At 38.6% G+C, this 26748-nt stretch overlaps 2 protein-coding genes across 2 annotated transcripts in view; one reads left to right on the top strand and one right to left on the bottom strand.

The window, feature by feature from the left end:
• LOC307140671 (uncharacterized protein) overlaps positions 1–26748 on the bottom strand; it is a gene marked incomplete at its 3' end in the record, with an annotated part of 129602 nt that overhangs the window by 58169 nt on the left and 44685 nt on the right. The window lies entirely within an intron of this gene.
• Positions 1–26748, top strand: part of stk11ip (serine/threonine kinase 11 interacting protein) — a 66274-nt gene that overhangs the window by 13378 nt on the left and 26148 nt on the right. The window contains exons 15-22 of the mRNA XM_079841008.1: positions 854–1056; positions 1165–1275; positions 3548–3716; positions 7027–7181; positions 7277–7592; positions 8895–8995; positions 11267–11364; positions 14968–15146. Of these exons, the coding sequence (XP_079697134.1) occupies positions 854–1056; positions 1165–1275; positions 3548–3716; positions 7027–7181; positions 7277–7592; positions 8895–8995; positions 11267–11364; positions 14968–15146 (1332 nt within the window). The remainder of the gene's footprint in view (positions 1–853; positions 1057–1164; positions 1276–3547; positions 3717–7026; positions 7182–7276; positions 7593–8894; positions 8996–11266; positions 11365–14967; positions 15147–26748) is intronic.

Genomic DNA, 26748 nt, shown 5'->3' with positions numbered 1-26748 from the left:
CAAGCTCAATTTAAGATTGAACATTGGTCTGGGGAGTCTGCTCTGTATTTTCTACTGCACAAGAGGCGTGATCAACGAGCATAATTGAAATGACTCTGTATGCCATTGGATAGTCCTTCAACCAATCAGACCACAAGAGGCGTGATCAACAGAATGTTATATATACACCTAGTATGGCTTGAGGGTGAGGGGTTATTTTCATTTCATTTAAGTTGCATTGCTTATTAATATCAATAATGAAATATGATTTGTGGAAACTGTAATAAATTAGGATTCTTTGATGTTCAAAACAACAGCGTTTATTTAAATCTAAAATCTTCTATAGCATGTTTAATGCATCCTTGCCGAACAAAAGCTTTACTTTCTATAAAAAAACTTTTAAACAGTTGTGTGTACAGACATATTGCCCCCTTTATGTAACTTATAGTTATATTTTAGTAACTTCAGTTTTTTTTTTTTTTTTGTGTAGCTAGCTAGCTATTATTTCACCAAATTGGCTGCTGTTTAACTACTTCAAATTATGATAAACTTGTAGGCTGGCAAGCTACACTTTCAAAGTAGCTTCTCCAACACTGATTACCATACAAAGAAACACCAGCAGTGGAACAAATAATTTGGTGGAACAAAAGTTTGGAGTTACTTTATCACTGTAAATAAAATATTGATTTATGCATTTATACTATCAAATGCCAAAACTAAAAGTATTGGTTCTTGTAGTCACCTAAAAAATCTTAATACATTATATAAAACCTTGATACACTGATACATATTATATATCACTATATAAAATCTTGATACAATGATACATATTATATATCATTCAATTATATCACTCTTGCACTTTTTGTAACAGTGGACCTATGCAGGCCAATGCTGGTGGGGCTGCTGTCAGAGGATGCAGAGACGAATCGGAAAAGGGTCTCTGAACCACTCTTCCTTCGAGTGTGGCAGGGTCACCTGCTGGAGGTAGACATGCACCAGGGGTGTGTTAAAAAACGAGTGGAGCTAGACAGTTTGCGAGATGTCGTAACCACTGAGGCCACGTGCACAGTGGAGGTCAGATCAAATTTTTTTCTGTTCATGTAGATCTATAAGATTTATTGGTTTTTTTTTTGTCTCTGTTTCACTCTTTCACTCTCTGTTTTCACTCTTTTAACCTTACAGAAGGTGGAGAGGACTCACCCAGCCCTAGAGCTCCACTTTCGGTACATTAGTCGTGAGAGACGTAAACGTTGTTATATAATGTTGGATGACAAGCCACAGGAAGCATTACAGGTAAGGAGGTACATTCATTATTAGACAATCAGACATATTCAACCAGTGCTTGGGATTTAATCCTAAAATGATAACAGATATTACAAGTAGGGGTGCACTGATAGATCATCATATTTAATAATCACTTTAAAACTATGATCACCTTTGCTTACTTTAATTAGTGTCCTGTGGCCGTCATCCTAGCAGATGGCTTCAACACCATTTCTTTTCATTGCACAGGTCCTGTTGTCGCAGGTTTTTGCTCCCACTGAGATTTACTGTAGAAGTAACTGTAAATTGTATTACAAAAACTGCAAAACAATTATGTGATATGTTGGGATATTACTTTGCCAGTTCCAAAAATTCCATGACTAATATCAAGAAACAGGATTTGAGCTATTGAATTTTGAACTGTTGATATCGAAAATGTATATCTTGCAAGTTGTTAGTCAAATCGGCTTGCAAATGTATGGCATAATAATTGCAGAATTCTACAAGTGAAAATTAAATTACAGATATCAAGAATAATCCTAGAATGTTTTGCAATTGATGATGTGATTTTCATTTAGAGAATTTGTGGTGTTACTAGTGGAAATGTTCCTGATCATTTTAACTAGTCATGATTGAATTGTAGATATTTAATTCATATCCTGCAAATGCAGGGCTCAAAATGAACTTTTTTGCTTGGCAGCACTGCTGCAACGAACGTGCGAACGTGAACTTTTACTTTCAGTTTCAACAACAATGTAGCTATAACTCTTCAGTTAAAACCATTCAAAGAAAACAAATGCCTAGAGTGCCTCCTAGTGGACATTATATAAAACACAATGGAAAAAACCTACGATAAATTGCTTAACTTAACATCCTTAACTAAAAATATACAGATTATGTTTTTTAATCATGCACTAATTTACAGACTCTTAAGATCGCATTTATGGGTTTTTTTTAAGCAACAATGGATGCAAAACAGAACTGAGAGAATTTTCAAAAAGGAAAGTTAAAAACAAAACAAAAGGAAGGAAAGAAAGAAAGAAAGAAAAGTACTGTGTAGGAGCATTTTAGTGAAGTAATTAACCAGGACGAGTGCTGGGTATGTGATATGTGATATATAATAGTGTTCTTTTCATCTCTCTTCATCACATTTTGGGCGATAGTTAGCTCTCTGTCACGTGACAGCGGAGTGTAGTGAACATAGATATACATAATAAAGGCTAGATGTCTGTAAAGGTTGTTAAGTTAAGAACATAAAGATGAAGTTTAATTGGTTAGGAGGTTCCAGGAGCATATGCGACCAGAATGGTCTCAATTTTTAGCCTTGAAATGAATAAATGTTAAAATTTATGCCTTGGAGGGCAGTGAAGAATTCTCGTTTGCCATTTGTCAGACCACTGGCTGACGAAATAAAGTCGACATTTTGAAAATCATGCAATTATTTCCTTTCTTATGCATTATTTCTAGCCTGTGTTTTGATATTATTTTGTGGTTAAATTACCACTTATGCATTTAAAATGGCCAATTAAAATGAAAAAAAAAGCTTTTGTTTTTTTTCAATAAATGTAATAGAGATGTATGTTTGTATACAGAGATATGTGTTATAAAGCAATAACAGTTAACCTTCAATAACTGCTCTTGTAATGGAAATGTCACTCTTATTTTTTATTTATGTATCACTGCTGCTGGTGATCACAGTGAGTTTACTGGTTGCCAGTATGTTTTTGATAGTAACAACAAAACTATTCAAAATTCTTTTTAATTATATGTAAGAAAAATATCCATATTTAACACGTTACAAAGTAAAATATCTAGCTTCTGGCGGACCGTGCTTTCGTATTCAACTTATGAAAAAATCGTAACTGGCACAATGATGACTTTGGATGTAGTGTAAGCGTTTTGAACTGTGAGAGGCGTTACACTTTCTTCGTAAGTTGAATTAAAATGGTGGTTATGGGTATTTGTTGATCTTGGTGTTAAAATATCACCAATATATTGGGCTATTATTTGGCCAATATATGGCCAAAATATATTGTATGGCCAATTATATAGCCATAATTTGCTTATTGGTGTACAATAAGCTGTGTAATTGGTTATTTCACAACCTGTTCAACCTGTATTTGAAATCTTACCAAATCTACGTCTGACAACAACATGATCTTTTCAAGTCTGTTTTGACACATTTCCACAAATTAACATGTGTGAAGCTTTAACATTTAAAACAACGTGATGTTACCTAATTGACCTTTCATTATCCTGTTGTTTGACTGGTTTTGATGAGTTCAGAATTCTGACTCCTCAGGTATTAGCAGAGGTTCTCTCAAGAGTCGTGGAGGAAAACAAGCAGCAGGTGGATGAGGAGAGACCAGAGACTGTTTGGCTACAGTGCCTGAAGTGTCAGGCTGAGTTCTGCCAGCCAGCCACTGAGTCTGACAACAGCCTGAGCCACCTGGATGAGCTAAGGAATGACGGTAAGAATTAGGAGTCTAACAATACATCTATATAGATCGATGCATCGATCTAATTTCTAACGATACGATGCACCAATGCCAAGCGTTAAAAATCGATACCTGTAGGCACATTTGTTTTAACACTCTCCACATTTTCACACAATATCAGTCTATGTATTATCGCCAACGTGTGCAACGACGCTCTGGACAGTGCTGAATCTTCACAAAAGTTTATAATTTGTTCGTGTTTTTAAAGGTCCCATGGCATGGCATTTTTCTATTATTTTATAATGTTTCCTGAGGTGTACTTATATTGTTAGTATGATTTTTACATCATAAAATATCATAATTTAGAAATAAAAGGCATTTTTTCTATACTGCTGTTTGCCCTGTGGCTGAAGGCCCTGTTACAAGAGGCGTGTCTGCTGTGAGACTTCAGTAAAAACGCCCACTGTTGTGATTGGCTGACATCTTTGCATTTGAAATGAGCAGAGGGGGCGTGGTTTAACGAGGTCTACGAGGCACGAGCAGGCACGAGCTGCTGCCAGAGAGATGGATGGACCTGAGTTCACTTCACATCGGTTCTGTCAGTCTCAGTTCAGTGAACTGTTTTAGTTACAGCATATACTTCAGGTTATTAGTCTATTTCTAGTCGGAGGGGCTGTCACTCATGTCAGAAAGTTAGTAACTTTAGTAAATTATGGATCAGCGCTGACTGGAGACGCGAACCGTTTAGAACGATTCAGTCCGATTTGGTGAACTGATTCGGTTCACTTAAAAGAACCGGTTCAAAAGAAAGATCGTTCGCGAACCGGACATCACTAATGTACCAGAGACTGAGCTCAGCGATTGCTAACAAAGTTATTTATAGTAACTACTGAGTTATGAGAGCGCTGTCAGTCAGCGCGAGTTTATTGTGTTTGTATCTGAGAGTTCTGAATAAACACGAGTCCGAGTCACGCCGGGTCCGTCTTCATCATTATTACCAACTTTGTAACACATGCAAAGTGCCATTACAGCTGTCGAGATGAACGAGTTATGAGTAAGTGTTGATAATACCATTCTTTTTTAGATATGTTCCTATCATATGGAAAGCGTCAGTGACGCGCATTGAGTACACAGCGCAAACAAAGACACAACAGCAGTAATCGAATGTAATCCAGTTTATTGTGGGGATAGCTGGCTAGCCTAGCCCAGATACCCTCACGCTTACCCCCCTTCTGCTTAATCTCGCGCCGCGTTTGGTGCCTCCGCTGTGGGCCAGATGCAGTACTGGGGGTCGGGGATGTTGGAGGCCGACCAGCCAGTGCAGCCCGAGCCTCGGCGTGTGTAAGGTTTATCTCTAAAGATGTTACTCTGCTGATGTTGAGCAGAAACGACTGTATGCACATTGTAGAACCGATAGACGCGACGAGGACGTACAAAAACACTGACTCACAAGATAGAAAACACGAAAACACCGTTCTGTCGGGAGAGAGAGAAGCCGCAGCGTGTGCACGAATAATAAATAATTAGCTACACATAAGAAATCACTGATCACAGATCAGAAGGAACTGAAAAAAGACTTCTGTTTTCATTTGTACATCCAAACACTGAGAAACTGCCAGCGTTCACTCGTTCACAAGCAATGATCTCTCGAGCGTTTGCATGGGCGTGCCAGATTCTCTGGGTGGAGGAAAGGGAGGTAACCGTTCCTGCTTGGACGTCAAACCAGGAGACTTCAGGATTGGCTCGTCTGGCCTGTCATTTTCTCAAAGGCAGAGAGAGACAGCCAGAACTCGGGTTTACACCGATTAACATTTCTATCCACTTGGGGACAATATTCAGGCTAGGGGAACTCATATTAATGTTGAAAAACCTCATAAAATGAAAATTTCATGCCATGGGACCTTTAAAGCCTTGCAAAAAGCGCACTTATCTCAAACAGAGCACAAATAGGCCACTGAATTGAGTCTTCTTTTATTTATTTTTTGTGCTTCAGTAGATAATGGTGTATGGTTTTGCATACAAGGAGAATAGAGCGCTATGAATCATTCTTCACACTGAAATGTAAAACTTTTAAAAGAAGATGCTCAATAAACTGCTGCACAGGAGCACTGTGATTCTGTGTTGCTTCAAGCGCATCATTCTGCACACGGGAATGTTTTATTTGTGGATGTCCCAATCAGGGTGTAGAATGTGAACATTTTAAATGTTCGATTTACACCTCTAGTAAGAATATGTCCCTAAAAATACAAAAAGTATTTTTTTTTCTTTCATGAGCAAGGCTCTGGAAGGATAGGCGGACCTAAACTCCTGCCAACATTCCAGGGTGTGGTACAAACACATGCACCTCTCAACACTCTTATCATTAGTATTACAATAATTACAATCTTTCTCTCTAGCATGACATTAGTTTCTTCCACCTCATTGCAATTAAACACTGTATGCTAATGTGCCGTGATGGTTGAGATTACACCATTTGATTGATACTGGTTATTAGCATGGTGGCATTTTTTTCCATCTCAGATTTCAGTGCATGATAAAGCTAATAAAACATGAATCAGACTTGCCATACGTGGGTGATCATCTTGTTGGAGCATGACAGAACCTGGATAAAATATCTTACCAAAGAATTTCATCAATACAGAATGGTTACAAAGCAATTGTAGCATTTGGTACATATTTTATGAGGTGGCTAATTCGTACGAATTTGTACAACCTCACTCGTACAAATTTGTACGTTTTGTCTAAACCCCAGTGACGGGTAGGTTTAGGGGCGCATTCATACGAATTTGGTAACTCGTCAAATACGTACGATTTAGCAAAAATTTGCCACCTTGTAAAATATGTACGAATTGCCGTGAGATCGGGTTGCATATAACCCATTTTAAGCGTAACCCACTTAATAGAATTTTACTTTTTTTCCACCGTTACATCCTACAGGCCGTTTTTTCATTTAACGACTGGTTTGAAACAGTGCATCCTTCTTTTGAGCACTGCATAGTTTTAAAACGTGCTTTGACATGCAAACCAGAGGTTGTAGGACATTTGTTCAGCTGCTGTCAGTCTGTTTGCTTGGTGTCCTGCAGATCATCCGGGCCAAACACATAGTTGGTTCTGCATGGGGGCAGAGATCAGTGAAGGTGTTTATTTTAAGAGCATTAACATTCTTAAAATAAATCTGAAGGAAAGAGTATGTTAAACATTATGTGTACATCTCTTTTTGATTTTATTTTTAACTGTCATATTTTAATACCTAAACTTTATTATATGGACTGGATATCTTATGACCATTTATCTTTGTATACCTTATTATATTTTTTTCTTTGATTTGTATTATTTTCAACAGGTTGTACTGTCATCTGCTCAGAGTGCAATAGCGATCATGTGGTTCAGTTGGCTGTCCAATCAGCTCCTTCCACCAGTACACCATTTGAACAGAATGATGCCCGATACTTTACCTTTGATGACAGGGACAACCCTCTCCATCCCCAGCACAACGAGGTCTGGGTTTTTATGGTCTTTTGGCCTGATATATCCATGACAGTTCCCCAATACTATTCTCTTTTCACTTGCGTAACTTGCTTTATTCCTCTAAGGCATTGGTCCCAGGACAGTCTTTGCTATCCCATGGCAGCCCCCTTCACTTGACTCAGCATTTAGAGGCCTCCACAGAGGGAGTCGTAGCTAACTTCCACACAGCCCATAGCTTCCTGTCCAATTGTTTGACCAGTCAGAATGAGGCATGGGCTGACCAGAGAACCTCTCAACTAATCAACTTCAGCACTACGGATGGCCAGGTACAGGGTAGCTCAGAAGGGTTTGAGGAGAAGGTGGCTGAAAACTCCTGCTACAACGGCTATCAAAAACATCAGGACCAACAGTCACCAAAGAAAACCGAAGGATCCAGCAATGGTAGGTGGTCCACTCTGGGGATGAAGAGTTAGAAAAAGAAAACAAATGAAAGAAGATGAAACTACCCTGGAAAAAGACGAATTCAGATTATTTGAAATGACACAAAACATCGTAATTCTTGTGCCTAGGCCTGTTTTAGCAATGACATTTGAATTGCATTGAAACCGAAAAAAAAAAAAGTCTTAAAATGTCTTAAATTCAAAAATCTTAATTAACATTTTCTATTTTACTAGTATCGGCTCAAAAATCTAGTTATTGCCTTTTTTTATTATTATTATGTGAAATGAAGGCCAAGAATGGTAACCATACTCTGAATTTGTCCGCATTTAACCCATCCAAGTTGTGCACACACATTAGGAGCAGTGAGTAGTGAACACACACTGCAAACCGTAGACCCAAACACCCGGAGCAGTGGGCAGCTTTTTTTTAGTTTTTTACTTTGCTGTGGTGCCTGGGAATGTTTGAGTGCTCAAGAACACATCAGTCATTTTCTGCCAGTATTGAGAATTGAACCTGCAACCTTCAGGTTACCAGTCTGACTCTCGAACTATTATGCCACAACTGCCCCTTAAAATCATGCATCTCAGATCTTTAAAAACAGTATTATAGTACCAATAGGCCACGACTACCCCTTAAAATTATGTATCTCAGATTCTTTAAACACATTATTATTGTGTCAGCAAAAATGTCGACCGATCTCTAATTCGTATGTATTGATACATTAGTACAACCTACTTCAGTACATATGCAAATATTTAATTAATCATGTCTTAAGTATTTTAAACTAGTTACCTTGTTTTGCAGTTTACTGTGTGCTGCAGCCTGTTTAGTTAAGTAAAAGCGATCTGAGATGCACGGTTTATTTTGAGATTACGTGGGTTTGTTCAGCTTGGATGTACAGTATTAATTTTATTTGTGCAGGTCATAAAAAATGTCTTGACTTTTTTATTTAAAAAAATCTGCAGATACTCTGATTGAAACTTGGACTTTGTCCAAACTGAGTGCTTTGTAATTATGACCCTAACTATAGAGAGAGGAAGTTCACTTTCCTCTGGTATTTGTAGTTGTGACACACTAAATTGGTACCAGACCATAAAGCCTAATGAATACCCCATATGGCTGGCCTTTGTGGTCATAAACCATGTTAACTGAGTGTACAGTATAGATATAGCTAGAATTACAGATACTAATAGTACAGGTATATTGTCAGATTTTGTTTTCTGGCACAATAGCCTGTACATTTTTATTTCATTGAGGGTTTTAATCATAATCTTTCATCTTCTTATCATATTTTCATTTTAGATCAGTTTGACCTGCTGTCAGAGACAGTGGACCATCGGCTCCAGCTTTTCCTGGATGTGGAAGTGTTTGGGGGAGAAGAGGAGCTTCGCTGCTTTTTAAAGGCAAGATAACCTGTTTACTGTGTCCTCATGACCATGAACTGATAAAACAGACTGGCGAATAGCACAAGTCAAACAAATGCAAGCCATCCTTGCATTCCTTGCCAATCCTTTATCCATTAAACACTGACAGCTACTTAAGCAGGGCCGTTTGGAGGGGGATATATTTACCTGGAACTTCATTTAGACCCTGGTTCCTGCGGTCGAAACACACCGAGTACCACCCCAAAATTCCTAGTTCCTGGGGAAAGTTCCTGCGGTGGAAACGCGGCTTAAGTGTACCATAATGATTCAGGGTAACAAAAACACAGGTTGGAAAATGGATTCATGTCGTACATTCTCATTATATAATTTAGTAAATCTTAAACACAAAAAAAGTTACGGACAGCAGCTTTAAGGTAAATTAATGCTATTTTATTGGTACACCTTTTCAGTCACATTCCACTAGGGCTGGGTATCGATTCAGATGTTCCGATTCGATTTCGATTCGCAAACACTCAAACCGATTCGATTTAGATTCTCGATTCGATTTTCGATTCTTGATTCAACTCAATGAATATAGATTTAATACAAATACTATATGTATAAAAAAGAGCCACAAACCTGTATATTAAACTCTTTTTATTTTAGGTACACTTGTGTACATTAAAACAGAACCCATCTCCTTTATTTCAAATGCATACAATTATGTTAAATACAATACAATTGTGTTTTTATGGATATTTTGATAAATTTATTCTAAAACATAAAAAGGATATTGGATGATTTTCAGCAATTTTCATTAAAGGACAAGCTTTTCTTGCGATTTAGCCGACAATCATTCAGACTCTGTCCGTTTTTATGAAGGCTTTTTCCTCCAGGCGCGTCTGTGCTTTGATTCGTGCCCCGGATGATGCATTATATTTCGTCACTATCTCTGTTATTTGCGTGCCTTCCTTAGATGTGATTGCCATTCGATTTTATCTTAGCAACAAACATATATGCGATACCGGGCAGGATCGACTGGAAACCCCCGGGACCGAGAACCGGGGCGTATCGAACGAGACCAGTTGAAACTTTAACTGGCTATATCTCGGAAACGCGCCGGCGAAACCGTCTGTAATTCGGGTCGATCGTAGTGCCTGACGAGGCCTTTCGAGGATCGAGGTCGTAACCGGGAATGGGTGCTATCTTTGCGGGGCACGCCACTCGGTCATCTCTCCGCCGGGGGATGAGACGGAGCCCCCGACGTCCGAGACTCCCTCTGCACCACTCGTTACTTTTCATACACGAGAAGCGCTTTCCTGGACACAAGTAGTTGCCGTGGTAATTGACAATACCTTAACGTGCTGACTTATGTGGGCTAACTTTTATTTGAGGAAATCTGTTTATAATATAGGCTAAGCTATTAGGTTTGAATTATTGGTCCTGCGCTGTCTATTGACTTTATTGATTGTTGATTTATCATTTGTGAGGCGCCATTTAAGCATTTCCTTTGTAACATCGTGCAAGGCCAATAAGAGGGTGACATCTAGTGGAGAAGACTGGTAATTAGATTTACGTTAATTTTATGTTCAAATTTTACTAAATAAATATGAAAAAAAAAAAACGATTTTTGGCCTTTGAGAATCGATTTTGAATCGACCACATTTTAAAAAACGATTAATCGAAAAATCCATTTTTTTTTGCCCAGCCCTACATTCCACCATATCCTATGTCATTTCACATGCTAGCTAAAGTCATCATCTTTCTGTCATCATCTCTATGGAAAATTGTTGAGTTTCTTTTTTGTGAACTTTCTGAATGGCTCAGTGTAGTTTCATTATTTTACTGGTGTCCTGCTGGGCCCTGCACTCTAAATATGGTCAAACGTTGGCCCCTTCTGGGTGCCCTCTACAAGGTCATGGGTGTCTCTGCCTTAACCACCTGGTTTTCCAAAGAAACAATCCCATAAGGAAGCCCACAGCAGGACAATAAGATCAAATTGATTTGATACCCTCCCTCCACACCAGCCTTTTGCTCTCTCATAGTTTAGAGCCAGTGTCTTTCCCTTTGTTAAGTTCAAATTCCAAAGTGCTGGTAACACTTAAAATACAATCATTCCACTTCTAATGCACGCCCAGCAAACTACTTAATTGCATTATTTTGTATTCATTCTAAACAGGCTTTAAAAGTTTGTAGTCATGATTACTTTACATGTTTGAAATTGATGCTGCATTTCTATGTGCTTCATAGAGTTTTTGAGAATCTGGAATTATTTGTAATAACCTTTTTTGTGGTTTAACTTGATTTCAGATGTCCATTATAAAGTTTGGAGATGCAGTGGAGTTTCATTCCCTCATGGTTGTGTCAGACCAGTACATCTACATCTTAGAAATCACCTCACAGTCTGAGTAAGCAACTTCAGTTAACTTGAATGAGCAGCGAACTGTTTCTCACTAAAATCAACTTTTAAGTAAGTGTATTGGGTAGTCTAGAAAAAAAAACCCATGATTGCAGATGATAGCTGTTGTATGACGGCAACAGGAAGTGTAATCTGCAGAAAGAGTCACTGAAAAATCCACACCACTAATAAACAGACTGACAGCCTGTAAGAAAAACACAGAAAAGTTCTAGTGATGTTGGACTGTTATATCAGCACTCTCAGCTTACATAGAAAAAAAGATGCATGCTGGGTGTCATGACCATAGACTGTAAAAAAGATGAGCGCGTTTCAGCTTTCTTCCACTGTAGAAAAATAAAGCCCAAATATCCCAGTAACTTTTTTTGCCGATTACGTGGTACAGAGCTCAAATCTGCGCAGTAGTGATCCTGAGGTGGAGCCGTGGTCTCAAGGTCCCGCTTACACTCCCGTACCTGCAGACAAAACGAACACTTGAACATACTTCTGCGTGATAAGAACTACCTAAATTGAACAGACACCATATTTGGGAAAAAAAATAAGTGTATAAGTGTAAGTGTATTGGATTTTTCTATTTTTGTATTGTTCTATTACATGGAGAGGGCGGGGTTTATAACCTATACTGCAGCCAACCCCCAGGGGGCGATCAAAATGCTATGGCTTCACTTTTCAGGGCGTGTGCGGCACACTTGGGCATGACAATGAAAAAGCACCAGATGCAGCATTTCAGAAGAACCAAAAATCCTTAATGTACCTCAAACTTGATCGCACATGTCTCTTGGATGACAGATTGTCCTAAAAGTTGAAGACACAGTTTTGTGATATGTCAGCTTGAACAAAGTATATGCTGCATATAGGGAAATTGCCAAATATGCAGTACATCATGCTTGTAATCTTTGCTGCACTGTTTCAAACTCATCAACTTGTTCTTTCTTGAAAATTACAGTTTACCTGCATGGTGATAAATTCATTTTCAAATGCAAGTACATAATGACGTGTCTAGCATTCGATACCTGTGTGTTGTCACACCCTCTACACAATGCTGAGTGGTGTTTCTTGTCCAGTGTGTGACTGGCTTAACACTTAATGTTTGCTGCATATTCAGGAAAAACTAATTTAGTTATGGTTTAATGTCAAATAATTTATTTTATTTGTCAATTCATGGATAAAGTGAAATTCATCTGATTAAATTTACACTGATCAGGCATAACATCATGACCACTGACAGGTGAAACAGTGGTCAGTATCGAACTGGCGACAGGGTCATGGCCAAGGCTCATTGAGGCACAGGGGTGTAACTAGCCTAGAAATCTAGACGCACCCTAGCGGCAGAAAATGTATTTTGCTGCGAGTGTAGTCTAGCAACTCTAGGTAGACCTGAGAGCTGGAAAAACCAAACTCTGGTCAGGCCAATCACAGCGTGTGTAGAGTCGGTGGGCGGGCTTAACATAATGACGGCACGTCACGGCAGAGTTGTAGGTCCTGTGTGCTACTCGTAAACAAAGAAGCTGACGAACAGCGGTCTTTTGAATTGGCTTTGGCCTCGACTCTGGAAGACTTGGAGTTAAGCTTTTCTTTGAGAAAAGAACAAAGAACGGCACTGAAGTCATTCTTAAGAAAAGAAGATATGTTCAAAGTTTTGCCTACCGGATATGGCGAAATTCTATCAACTAACGTTAGCTCGGCTTCACCTTTTTCACCTTCTTTTCTCTGGTTGGTTGTGGTGCTCATGTCGCTATCCAATTGCCTGCAGACCGTTTATCCTGCCCCTCGGATTGAGCCCTGTCAATGGTGAGTTTCCAGACCTAACATGATGTGGGTCTGGCTTGTCAGGCTAGGGTGTAACGGTTCTTGGTAAAAAATCAAACCATATCGTTCTCCACCAAAGGTTCGGCACACACTTGCACCGCGGTTCATCTCAAATCTGACAATGTATCTATAATGTGGTTTGTTGAAAATAACGAGTAAAACAGACAGTTCTGCTATTGTACGTTTCTGTCGATGGATACAAGTGCTGGCTCCACAATGATGCATCACAACAGCGATAATAAAAAAGAATGTGGTCAAAATAGTCACTCTTTGTAAACTTTGTTCAATGCATGCGAGTGCTGCCGTATGTTCGAATATGACCAGTAATTTTCGCCGTCATCGCCCGGGTGTAGTGTGCGTGCGCAGGTGAGACCTTAACAGCACACATTGCTATCTATGTTTAAACTAAACTCATTTAAGCCTTGCTAATTTAAACATTCAAAAGCCAGAAGATGCAAATGAGAACTTGCACGCAAATATTGAGTTTTCTTTAAAGTCTTGAGCTTGAACGGACAAACTCACACAAAAAGTATGTCAACATGTCCATCTTGATGAGTATCCTAGCAGACAGTCTGTATATGCCTTGAGTGAACAGTCGAGAAAGACGACGCAGATCCGTGCATTAAACAGACAGCAGTAAAGGCTACTGCCCCTTTAAGATCTAATGTCAAACAACAAAAGGAAGGGACATCACTCACTGCTCTTGATTGAATAGCTTTTGTAAGTTTAATAAGGATTAATGTTTAATTTATACAGTCAAATATGCAACGTTATTTTACATTTGATTACTTTATTCAATTTCTGTACCTGAAAACTAATGTTAGACCTACCTGAAAGCACTATTTATTTTATTAGTATCTTTCTCGGTTGCATTTATTTGTGCTGCTGCTTGTATTTAAATTATTTGTTCTTATTTTCTTTATTTTTATTTGACAGTAGTCTTTTTTTTTCCCTGAACGTAGCAAACTGAACCGTACCCGAAACCGTGAACCTAAAACCGTGACGCAACAGTGAGCAATCTGAACCGTTACACCCCTAGTGGGGAGCGAAGGCTGGCCCGTATGGTCTGATCAGAGAGATGAGCTACTGTATCTCAAATTGCTCAAGGAGATTATGCTGGTTCTGATAGAAAGGTGTCAGTGCATAGCCGCAGACCAGTCAGGGTGCACATGCTGACCCCAGTCTACCGCCGACAGTGGGCACGTGAGCATCAGAACTGGACCACGGAGCAATGGAAGAAGGTGGCCTGGTCTGATGGATCATGTTTTCTTTTACATTACGTGGATGGCCGGGTGTGTGTGCGTCGCTTACCTGGAGAACACATGGCACCAGGATGCACTATGGGAAGAAGGCAAGCCGGCAGAGGCAGTGTGATGCTTTGGGCAATGTTCTGCTGGGAAACCTTGGGTCCTGCCATCGAATTGAGCATCTGTGGGATGTGCCTGACAAACAAGTCCGATCCATGGAGGCCCCACCTCGCAAATTACAAGACTTAAAGGATCTGCTGCTAACATCTTGGTGCCAGATACCACAGCAAACCTTCAGGGGTCTAGTGGAGTTCATGCCTCGATGGTTATGGGCTGTTTTGGAAGCTAAAGGGGGCCCAACACAATATTAGGAAGGTGGTCATAATGTTATGATGCACCTGATCAGTGTATACAGACCCTAAATGTAAAGTTTTTAAATAATAAAAACTAGGAAACAAGTAGCATATTTATAATTACTTTTCTTTTAATTTTCCATATTCCCTCTCCCTTTCTTTCACTGTCTCTTGCTTCTGATGTAGTGGGCAACCCTCAGACTGGCTGCGGAAAAGAGAAAGCCACCGGTTGTGTGAACTCCGCTATCTGGAGGTGGGTCTGGGATCTCAGAGCATCCATCTGGAGTTTGATGAGGGGGCTGCAGCGTACACACTACTAGTGCGAAACAGTGCCCGCTGCAAATGGTTCTTCAGCAAGCTTACAGGCAAGGCTTCCTTTTTCTAAATTCTCAGAAGGAAATGAAAAATAACAACGGCTTGGCTAAGAAAATGTATTAAAAACAATGTTCGGTGATCAATGGATTAGCAGGTTTGCTGTTTGCCTGATTGATTAGCAGTTCACTATGACTAGTTATTGTTTAATAAAGCAATAGTTCAAACCAGATTTAGAAGGAAGTGCTGAATGAATGAAGGTGGTTTCCCAAAAAATAGGAAGAAAATTGTGATTCTTTGTGGTGGTAGTAGATTGTATTAAAGAGTAAGGTTACACTTTATTTCGATTAGTACACTTTAAACATTCTACTAACTATAAGTAACTTTGCAACTAAAGGGTCCTGCACACTGTGCGATTTTTCAAAATCCTCTGCGAATGTTGCTTGTCAGACTGTACGAACATGATCCCCGATGTAATACATGTCACACTGTAGGATCTCAGTTGTCATTATGTCAGACTGTACGACAGTCAGACGCGAAAAACGGACGCAAGCAAGAGACTCGTACGGACTGAGTTTTACGTCATCAATCCGTGACACGTTCGGTAACGGTGAGCCGCATTCTCAGACACAATGGTAGCGTTCAGCAAACAACAAAAATAAGCCATTTTTCATTCACCTGACTCTTTTCGACATGTTCCCTGTTGTGATTTGATGTTGTCGCACGAAATGCGTCATCAGGTTCTGCGCTCCTATTGGTTCTTGATTTGACGGTCGTCCTAGGAGAAGTCACACTGCAGGATTGCGCCTCAAATCTTCTGACACTGCCAGAATTTTGTCAGAGGTCAAATTTGATCGCAACGGTCATTAATCGGTTGTCGGTGCACATGTCAAACTAAGGATCAAAGACTTCAGATTTTAGCCTGGGATCAGAGAAATCTTTTAGGATTTCAAAATTTGTCTCAGACGGCCAAATCGTGGCCAAAATCGCACAGTATTCACCCAGCTTAACTCATTAAATTTTCATACAAGTCAACAAACTCTCGTTAATGTACTCGATTGTTAGGTTAGGGTTAGAGTAAGTTAACATGTACATGCAAAGTTGCTTATAGTCAGTGGAATGTCTTTTGGGGGACCATCAAAATAAAGTGTTAGCAGAAATTAAGCTTTGAGACAATACCTTGAAAAATATCAATATGCCATGTATAAATTAGGGCTTTCAAGTGATTAAAATTAGGATTGCATCAGACGATGTCTACAGTGAAACATCGCGATAGACAATGACATCGGAGGGGTTGCGTTTAAGCGTTAAGCTCCGTTAATGTTCCGTGCGTCTGGAGTAAGAGAGAACGCGCACGGTGCTGAAATGGCTTACATGATATGCATCTGGCTTCAGATAAAACTACTTGAGGATATTTCGCTGAAATCTCATTATCACAAACGATCCTGAGTGATCCGCACCTCTGTTTTGACGCTCCGCTCACTTCAACTAGAAACAGGAACATGGTGCTACTGTTCTGTCTCGCGGTCCGGATGGAAACATGCCAGGGTCCAGATGCAGATTAAAATGTTTAATCTAATTAATTGCATGATGTGCTGATTATTTGATGTAATTAATCACAAATTAATCGCACATCATATTTGGCTGAGAAATTGCCCCAAGATCATTTAAAGTTATTATTGTGTTAAATGAGAAAAGCATCAAATAGACCTTACAAAAAGTAGCTTTAGAAAAAAATATTTTATTCGATACTAGTAAAAAAAAATGTTCTTTGGCCTTTTTTTGTTTGATTAACATTAAAAACATTGACAGCAGCTTAATAACCCTGCTGTTGTCTCTTTAACCCCCTCGAGTCGGCCATCTCGCCGGCGTGATTAACTCGCTTTTTTTCTTATCAGTACCAAAGAGACTCAAATAACTCTGTCGAATTTTATCATTCAGGCAAGTGTTATACATCATTATAATCTGTTAAGTTTTTACTTCTAATTGTGTACAGTCACAATAAGAACAAAATGTTGTGCTTTTTGCAAAATAAAGAAAACACACATGCGCAATCTGCAGCCTCTTTCTCAATGATGTCTAATCTGATTCTCTTCAGAAAAAGATTTGTAACTTAGTGAATACTTATTACAAAAACATGAGACATATGTCTAAAGAAACGTTGAAATGTCAGGTTTTAAATAATGTAAATCAAAACGAAATAAAATATTCTCTGTTTATGCAAGTGTCTCATTATCCGCTAATGCGGCCATGCCCACGGAGCGCACGTTCTTTTGATATTAATAATTTGATATTATAATAATTTAAAATATAATAGGCCTTTGTAATGTGCTTTTGTTAACTACATTCTAAATAAACTACAACAAAATATTTATTTTGTCCTGTTCCTTAGCTCCCTGTCACATACCTGACTCAAAGGCTCATCATTATGCAGGTCATTATGGAGGTCATTATGCATTTTTTGTTCTCTCAGGTGTGATTCACAGCATTATTCATGGTCATTCACGCCTCTTCGCATATGGCCTTTGTAAAGAAAAAGTGTCTTACAAAATGTGAATGAGTAGGCTCAATGATTCTCACATCAGTTTGAAGCAAAAACTCTAGGCAACAACACCCATTAGTCAAAAGTCTTGTGGACACATATTTATATTGTGTTTTGAGGCCTTAATTCAGTGTATTACATTGTTTGTTTTTTCAAAAACCATGCATAAACGTTATTCTCTCAAAAATACAAGCTCGTACATACATGTTGCTCTCATATTATGGTATCCCAGTTTGTGCTGAATACAGTGTAATGCCACTTTTGCCATTAATGTGTTTATAAGCAACTGAAAAAAGCACAAATGTCTGAGCATGTCAAAACTTCTAAAGAGCCCCAAAACAGCTCAGACTTCAGAGGGTTAAGAGATGCACAGATCCAGTATATGGTTACAAATTTTATTTCTTTTTATAACTGTTTGCATTTACTTAAGACCTAACAGGCTATGTTTATGAGGGAACTCACCAATACAGACATTTTGACATACTTTTGTGTGTAGTTGTCCATTCAAGAGCAAAGAGAACTCAGTTCAGTATCTGCTCACTGACTAAAATGTGGCCTTTTAGGCACGTACTTCGACGATTGGGACAGTTGATGAACAATTGTGCACAACACACATCCGTTCATGCTGGCCCTGGGCCAACAGGTAGTCCTTCATAAAGTAACTCATATTAATCAAGTGGTTTAATCCTTAAGTCTTTTTGAAGAGACATGATCGCTTTATATGACAAACAGATTTTAATTTGGGCTTTTATTCACATCCAAATTACCATTACAATTATCTCTAAATGTTTGCCACTCAATGTATTTGTGTTATGGGCTAATTTTGTTGCTTAAATCAGGTGTGCTCAATTCTGTTCCTGGAGATCTATCTACCTTCAGATGTCAGATCCAAACCTGATCCAACACACCTATCTTTAATTAGCTGGTTCTGGTTTGTTTGATCAGGGTTGGAGCTGACATTTGCTGGAAGGTTGATCTCCAGGAACAGGATTGGGCCCCTGGCTTACATATACAAGGAAGCTTGATTTCAAACTGTGAATCAAAAAAAAAGTTACGTAAACAGTTAGTAATAAAATAAGAACAACATCATCCTGATTTAAAATCCTAAATATCAAACTGATCGAGGTCCTTAACAAGATTTTTTTCTCAGATTCTTGGGAGGGGAAAATCGGGCATAAATCGGCCTAAAACTCCTCTAGTCTGAGCCCAGCTTTAGATTACACAAGCAAATTACACAATTGCCTTCACAATAAATTGAATTCTTGTCTGCCAAAAGGAAGAACCGGTTGTGAACTAGAGAACTGAAATGAGTCATCAGTAATTCTCGTCTTTCTTCCTGCACAAACCTAAGTAGGTTTTTTTTAACAAATTTGCATAATGCTAGCCTATGGTCTTTATTGGCTTCCTTCCAAAAATGTTTACTTTGGCCTGTCTCTGCAGTTATAGCTGAGGCCTGGAAGAGTTTGGTTTGTGTTGTCAGTATGTAGAGAAGATACTGTTTTCTGCGTTGTGAAGGCAAATCCATTGCAAATCCAAGTGTTGAGGAAACCTCCCGAGCTAAAAAACTGATATGGATATGGTATGGTATGGTAAAGCTGTAGACCAATCACAAGCGATCAATCAGAGCTGCATTTCTCAAAAGCATCATGAGTCAAGTTGATGATATTAAAAGTTGTTGACCATTGGTGGCAACTTAGGCTTACGATGCTTTTGGAAAACACAGCCCACAGCAGAGGAGGCTCTCGGAAAGGAGGGGTTTAGAGAGAATAAATCTTGTATCAAACCGTTTCAGACAATGAGAAAAGGAGTGATGTGAAAATAGTGTTGTTTTTGTCCTTGGTTGCCTGTAAACCTATTGTAGGAGATCTCCAAAACAAAATTAAGAACCTTTAAAATAGCATAAAAAGGCCCCTTTAAGATAACTTGCATTCATTGTTCTTGGCAATTGTGTGCTAAACATTAAAATCGTATAGATATAAAATGCTGAATTCACATCCATCAAAAGTTTAAATCAAAGTTTGAAAACAACTTTTGAAAAGTTACTATTTATGAAGCAACTGACAGGGTATGAAGTTTCAACGACCATCCACCAGAACGCCAAGCTCAGAAAGGATACTTGTGGAAACAGTAACCTTCTGGCAATAGCCACTGTGATCTTAGAAGCTGACAGATATCTGACACTCTTGCACATTGCAGGAACTAGTTGCAACCAGACAAAACACCAGGAGTATTTACCTGTCCATCCCAGTGTTCTTTTACAGGGTATTCATTTTCACCACATACTGTTAGAAAACAGAGGAACATCTTTGAAAAAAGGGTGTTACAAAGATCACAATACAGCGGAGGCAAAACAAAACATTGACCTAATTACGAAAAAAATGACACATTGTCTGATCTGAACAATGAAACTGGATCTTTTTTTTCTCACAGCAATCCATTTGTACCATTTTCTCAGAGCAACCCATTTGGACCATTTCATTTTTTGTGATTTATCAGTGCACCTGCAGCATTTACATTTATTTTTATGCATTTAGCAGAGGCTTTTATCCAAAGCGAATTACAATTCACAAATACAACAAGCAATTAATCTAAAGAGGCAATAAACAAAATAAGTACTATTAATATACAATTTCAGCTTTCATTTAGAATAGTACAAGCTATAATTTACTATTATTAAGCAGGCTCCAGTTAAGTATTCATGGAAGAAATTAGTTTTTAGCTTTTTCTTGAAACATCTTCTAAATTGTCAGTTCCGGACAGGGCTGGGAAGATCATTCCCACCAGCAAGGAACAGTGAATAAAAACGTTCTTGAGAGTGATTTTGTGTCTCTCTGTGATGGTACCACCTGGCACCCGTACATTTATGGACCATAGGTTCCTTGTGGGCATGTAGACTTGCAAGACAGAGTGGAGGCAGGAGGGTCTGCCAGAGCAGAGGTAAACAGCGGCGTGACGTGGGCTCTCTTGAGTTCGTCCTGTCGAGCCACTGCATTCTGGATCATTTGTATGGGTTTTATTGCACATGTTGGAGGTCCAGCCAGAAGAGAATTGCAGTAGTCCAGTCTAGAAAGGCAAGGGCCTTGACAAGAAGTTGTATTGCATGCTTAGTTGGTAAGGTCCTGAACTTCCTGATGTTGTACAGTGCAAACCTGCATGATCGCACCAGAAAGCATAAACTGTTAATGGCTGTGCTAGAAAGGATCTTATGTTCCTCTGTTCTCTGTTAAGACATTGTCCTCCCTGGTTGTTTTGAAACTTACTGCCTGAAAGGTTTCTTTGGTCAGCAATGCTGTCATTTTGTGGTTGTTTTTCAAAAGCATCAAAAGTAACTTGTTGGTTCATGGCTGAATCTGATGTTTAAAAGTTGAAGGAGGATGTGTTTAAAGGGTTAGTTCACCCAAAAATGAAAATTCTGTCATTAATTACTCACCCTCATGTCGTTCGACACCCGTAAGACCTCCGTTCATATTCGGAACACAAATGAAGATATTTTTGTTGAAAGCTGATGGCTGAGAAAGGCTTCAGATAGGCCTCCATTGGCATTCAGTACATTAATACTCCCAAGACCCATAAAAGGCACTTAAAACGTCGTTACAAAGTCCATCTCACCACAGTGGCTCTACAATAATTTTACGATGCGACGACAATAGTTTTTGTGCGCAAAAAAAAATCAAAATAACACCTATATCCAGCTTGTTATTGTCTTCCGTGTGTGCCTCCACGACGCATGCGCGACAATATCACGTAGCGTCAGCGTTCGGGAATCCATGAAATGCACACTTTATCCCCATTTTGAGAACTACGCTGAGACCTAAAGCACGATCAATGTAGAATCCAACAGCTTAGACACGCGCGTCCTCCTCTGCTTGTAAACAAATCCCTTCTGGGTCATGTGTCCGAGCGCCGGATCTGCGTCATATTCTCGCGCATGCGTCGTGGAGGCACACACGGAAGACAATAACAAGCTGGATAAAGGTGTTATTTTGATTTTTTTTTTGCGCACAAAAACTATTGTCGTCGCATCGTAAAATTATTGTAGAGCCACTGTGGTGAGATGGACTTTGTAACGACGTTTTAAGTGCCTTTTATGGGTCTTGGGAGTATTAATGTACTGAATGCCAATAGAGGCCTATCTGAAGCCTTTCTCAGCCATCAGCTTTCAACAAAAATATCTTCATTTGTGTTCCGAATATGAACGGAGGTCTTACGGGTGTCGAACGACATGAGGGTGAGTAATTAATGACAGAATTTTCATTTTTGGGTGAACTAACCCTTTAATGAAAAAAATTAGTTACAATAAGTAATGTTTTTGTTGTTGTCCATTTTGTTGTTGATCAAAATGACATTTTGACAATGTCAACATAGCTTGAAGCCACACTTGCCACAAAAAAACTAAGTAGCCTTTCTTTTTAGGGGGGCACAGTGCACTGGGACTGTACTTCGGGATTAAGGCCTTTTTCGTTCTTCCCTTGGGGGTAAAAAGAAGTTTAAAATATGTGACCAGCGATATACTGTTAGCGAACATCCCAATTCCGCCCACACGTTTAGATGTATATTTAAATATGTGATGCGCGCTTTGCTCTCAAAAACAAAACAAGCACTCAACAAAAATGACAGCGGTGAGAAAACAGTAGTTAAGAAAGCATCTGATCATAGCGATGGAGCTATGTTTACACAAGATTTTTAAAATTTAGAATTACAACTAAACAGTTTTACTATAAAGTGGCTCTGCAGTTTTTACTCGCGGATGTCTGACCATGACAGACTGTCTTATGACGTATTGATGCTCTTGCCCACATATTCATTTAGCGGTAACACTCTGAGTTTTCTGAGGTCTGAATGATAAAGTCCATATTTGAATGATAACAGTAAAAAAAGAATTACCAGATGTGCAAGAATGTCTGTCTTTTCTAACTTCTTTTTAGAGAAAGAGTAACAGAGGCTGCATTGTCTTTTATTCATGACTCATTTATTGTTGACTTTCTTTTGCAATCTAAAGCCAAACATGCTACATGACTGAAGAACGCTGTCCTGTGTTAGGTCTCTTAGGTGCGTCAATGGCTGAATTTGAATCTAAATCTGAATCTAGCTATGATCCCGGAATACATTCTCTGACAAACTCATGTACAGTATGTGGCAATTGCAGAGTATTTTTGACTGTTCAGTGCTCACATATCAGATGTTCAGATGTCGCATATCACATATCAGTGCTCTTTCATTCGGTCACTTTGGTGCTGGTTATGCTATGGGAACCCCACCCAGAAGTGATGATTTCTAAAGCACATGCCATATTTACACCAATTCATTGGCAAACTGAGCTCCACAGTAGCTCTTTTTCTCAGGTGTACATCTTAATCGATACAACTGAAGCCCAGCACCATTTTGTCCAGATTACGCATCCCTCTACGCACACCTCGGACTGGCCTTTTATTGTGGCCAGCCTAAGGCACACTTGTGCAAGAATCAATAATAGTAAATATTAGTTATTAATAAAATAATACTACTACTACTAATTCTACTACTTATTACAATATACAACACACTAAGGATTGATGAGCTGCTGGGTTCATGAATATTAATCACGTTTTCTGCGTTCGCTCGAACTGATTTGCTGAAATCAAAACAGTGAAGGTATTAGATGAGCACCAGCCAATGAGATTGCCGTTTGCGCATTAGTCCCGCCCACTACCGGAGAAACCGCATATCTTCTGCTTGTTCTTAAAAGATGAATAATTCCAAATGAACTCTGTTGTTTTGACAGGAAAATACAACAAAGAATATGGTTTACATGTACCACGTTGATTCTGTGTGGTATGTAAGACTCTCTCTCTCTCTCTCTCTCTCTCTCTCTCTGTCTCTGTCTCTCTCTTTGCATGTGTGTGTGTGAGAAACACAGCTAGCGCTCTCAGCAAAGCAAATGCGAATTGTGCGCCTTCACACTACAGTTTACGGTATGTCAAATACAGGTACGCTGCGCAACTGCTGAGCTGAACTGAAATAGACAGATCGCTTGATGGAGAGCGAAGCTGTTTCTCTGAGTGAAAATATATCTATGCAAAACTTCTTAGCCTCTAAAAATTCTTAGCCTCTAACACACACGCTGGGAGTAAAATCTAAGCATTTATTAGCCAATGGCTAATGAAAGGAAAATAATGCAACAGAATTTAATTCGCCCGTACAGCCGCTCCGGAGAAAATGATGTCATCTAGCTCATTTCAATTATCATACAGTAACAATGTGGGCATTAGATTAGTAATTAGATCAGTAATTTAGTTTATATGGTTAATTTAGTTTACTAATTAGATTTTTCTTGGATATTTAGTTGAAAAAATGTAGTGTCCCCAACTGAGCAAGCCAAGACAAAGGCGACAGTGGCAAGGAAACCAAAACCCCATCAGGTCTTCAGAGTTACAATAACATTTTCTCTGAGAGCCCAACATGACATTTCCTCATCTTTGTAATTATTCAGTAATAAAACTGGATTAGATTCCCCATTGTTCTGCACGTGTATTCTAAAATGGAATCAGCGCTACAGCTAAATAAATTATATTTTACCTTGAGTTGTGACTGTATACCACAAAATAATAGCAAAAAAACATCTTTCTTTTGAAGATAGAAAGCCCTTGTGGGCTAAACACAAATCCACATACAATGCAACCAGTTTTTTTTCAGGAAAAATTACTATAAACTGGTTCTTTAAATAAATAGGTCAAAAAGACTAATCCTAGTTTGAACCCATCTGATGACTGCTTCACTAAAACTAATCCATCAGAGATACTAACCAATCAACATCTGATTCACTTTGTGAACTGCAAGGATTTTCAGTGATGGGCATATCATTACTGGTTAATAAACAGTGATCTACACACACACCCAATATGTCACTGACAGCTATATATATAAACACTGACAGCTTAGTCTGCTTAGTCTTTAAAAGCATGCAGTTTGGGTCTAAGATTGGGCCCATTACACAGATCCTCGCCCATCAAACCAAATAATGTGATTCAAGTTGGACTTTGCTGAGACAAGCTTTTTGGCGAATTCCTTATTGGCCCTATTAGATTCATCAGAAAGAAAGGCATGTGAAAAAAGTCCAAAGACAACCTTTTGGGGAAATCAATTTATTTTATGTAAAGTATAGGGGCCATTCACACAGAGTGTAATTCACACAGACGCAGAACAGTGGAAGGAAAAATAAAAGATCTAAAGTGTTTTTTAACCCCTAGGAGTCTGAGCTGTTTTGGGGCCCTTTAGAAGTTTTGACATGCTCTTATATTTGTTTTTTTTTCAGTTGCTTATAAACACATTAATGGCAAAAGTGTAATTACACTGCATTCAGCACAATATGGGCTACCATAATATGTGAGCAACATGTATGTAAATGCTTGTATTTTTGAGAGAAAAATGTTTATGCTTGATTTTTGAAAAAAAAAAAAAAATTGTTTTAAAATTAAGGCCTCAAAACACACAATAGATATGTGTTCACAAGACTTTTGACTCCAGGGTGTATTTGCATTGAGTTTTTGCTTCAAACTGATGTGAGAATCATTGAGCCTACTCATTCACATAAAACAATACATTGATTTAAAATTTGTAAGACAGTTTTTCTTCACAAAGCCAGTGATATCTAATGAATATCAGGAGGTGTGATATCTAATGAATAATGATGAGTATCACCTGAGAGGACAAAAGAACATAATAGCCTGCATAATTAACTGCATAATGAATGAGCTTCATACCTGTCTGAGAGCGCAAAAAAATGATCTTCTTATTTAGTTGAAATTGTACTTATCTAGTAAATGCATCTTGATTTAAGAATGTTTAAATATTTAGACTAGAAACAAGACAAAAATTACTAAGAAGCGCATTTTTTTTCAAATTTTTTTTGTATTTTTTCAAATGTTTTTAAAGCTACACTGTGTGATATTTTCCCCCATCTAGTGGTGAAAAGGTATATGACCATCCAGTGAATTTTAGTTTCTGTTCCTCTCAATTCCGATTTCGTTTTAACTCCTACGGTGGCCGATTTAGTCCAAGATTAATATGGCTTCCAGTTCGACCTCGTCCACATTCGACACGGTGCCTGTGGGATATTCTGTGCGCAGTGGGATGGTTGGAACTCAACTGGCCTAATTATTCGACTAGAAAGAACTGCAGCTAATCCAGAGTGAACTTTGATGATAGTAATGTTTATTCAGTCATCCAATTGCAAGGCATAAACAGGTTTGCATGTATATGTACATAAATGTGGTTTCTGTGAGAGAACAAATAAGGATGGAAAATATACATGATAATGGCATGACAGAAGATACACAGTTAAGAACTGTATAACTATACTTATAAGTTACATTTGTATAATGTAACCGTAAACCAGAGCTTATTGTACCATATATAGGCGCTAAATGCAGCTGCATTAAAAGGAGCGGAGCTGCCGCTGCTGCTGCTAACAAGCGGTGTCGGATTACAAAAGTGTGTGCGCAGGTTTAGCTCTGTATAACAAGTGTCAATATGCCGATCAGACCTGATACATATTTCCATCAACATACATTACAAGCAAATATTTTCTATAAACGAATAAACATTGTTGATAACAAAATAACTGAATGATTATTCAAATAGGTGAGCATTACGCTATTGTATGTTGACACAAAAATACTTCTGAATCAACTGAATTACGCGATGACACACTCTGAAACACATCCACAATGACAATAACTATTATTACTTACGGAGTTATTAACGCACAGAAATACCACACAAGGAAAAACAGACTTTTGAGGAATAAACAAGCCAGGAAAACTCCGTATAACTCTGTTACTGGAGCTGCTGAGATGAACTCTCTGCGCATGCACCAGACAAGTCTGAACAAGTTGACGCGCACAGTGTTAAAACCGGTTAAAACGCGAATGGCGAAGCTTGAATTTAAGGGTATGTCCCTCTTTGGCTAATGTACTTTCAAGATGGAGGGGCAACATGGCGACCACCGTTAGATCCCATTACCTTATGTATTTTCAATGGCATATTATAAACTTACGAGAATACTTTATTACTTGAAAGAAGTAAATATACATTAATGAGCACATATATTTTTGAAAGAACTAAGTGTTTTTAGC

The sequence above is a fragment of the Gobio gobio genome (assembly GCF_949357685.1).
Source record: "Gobio gobio genome assembly, chromosome: 17".
Taxonomy (NCBI): domain Eukaryota; kingdom Metazoa; phylum Chordata; class Actinopteri; order Cypriniformes; family Gobionidae; genus Gobio; species Gobio gobio.
Note: the sequence above shows the minus strand (reverse complement) of the source record. Positions and strands in the feature narration are given on the sequence as shown.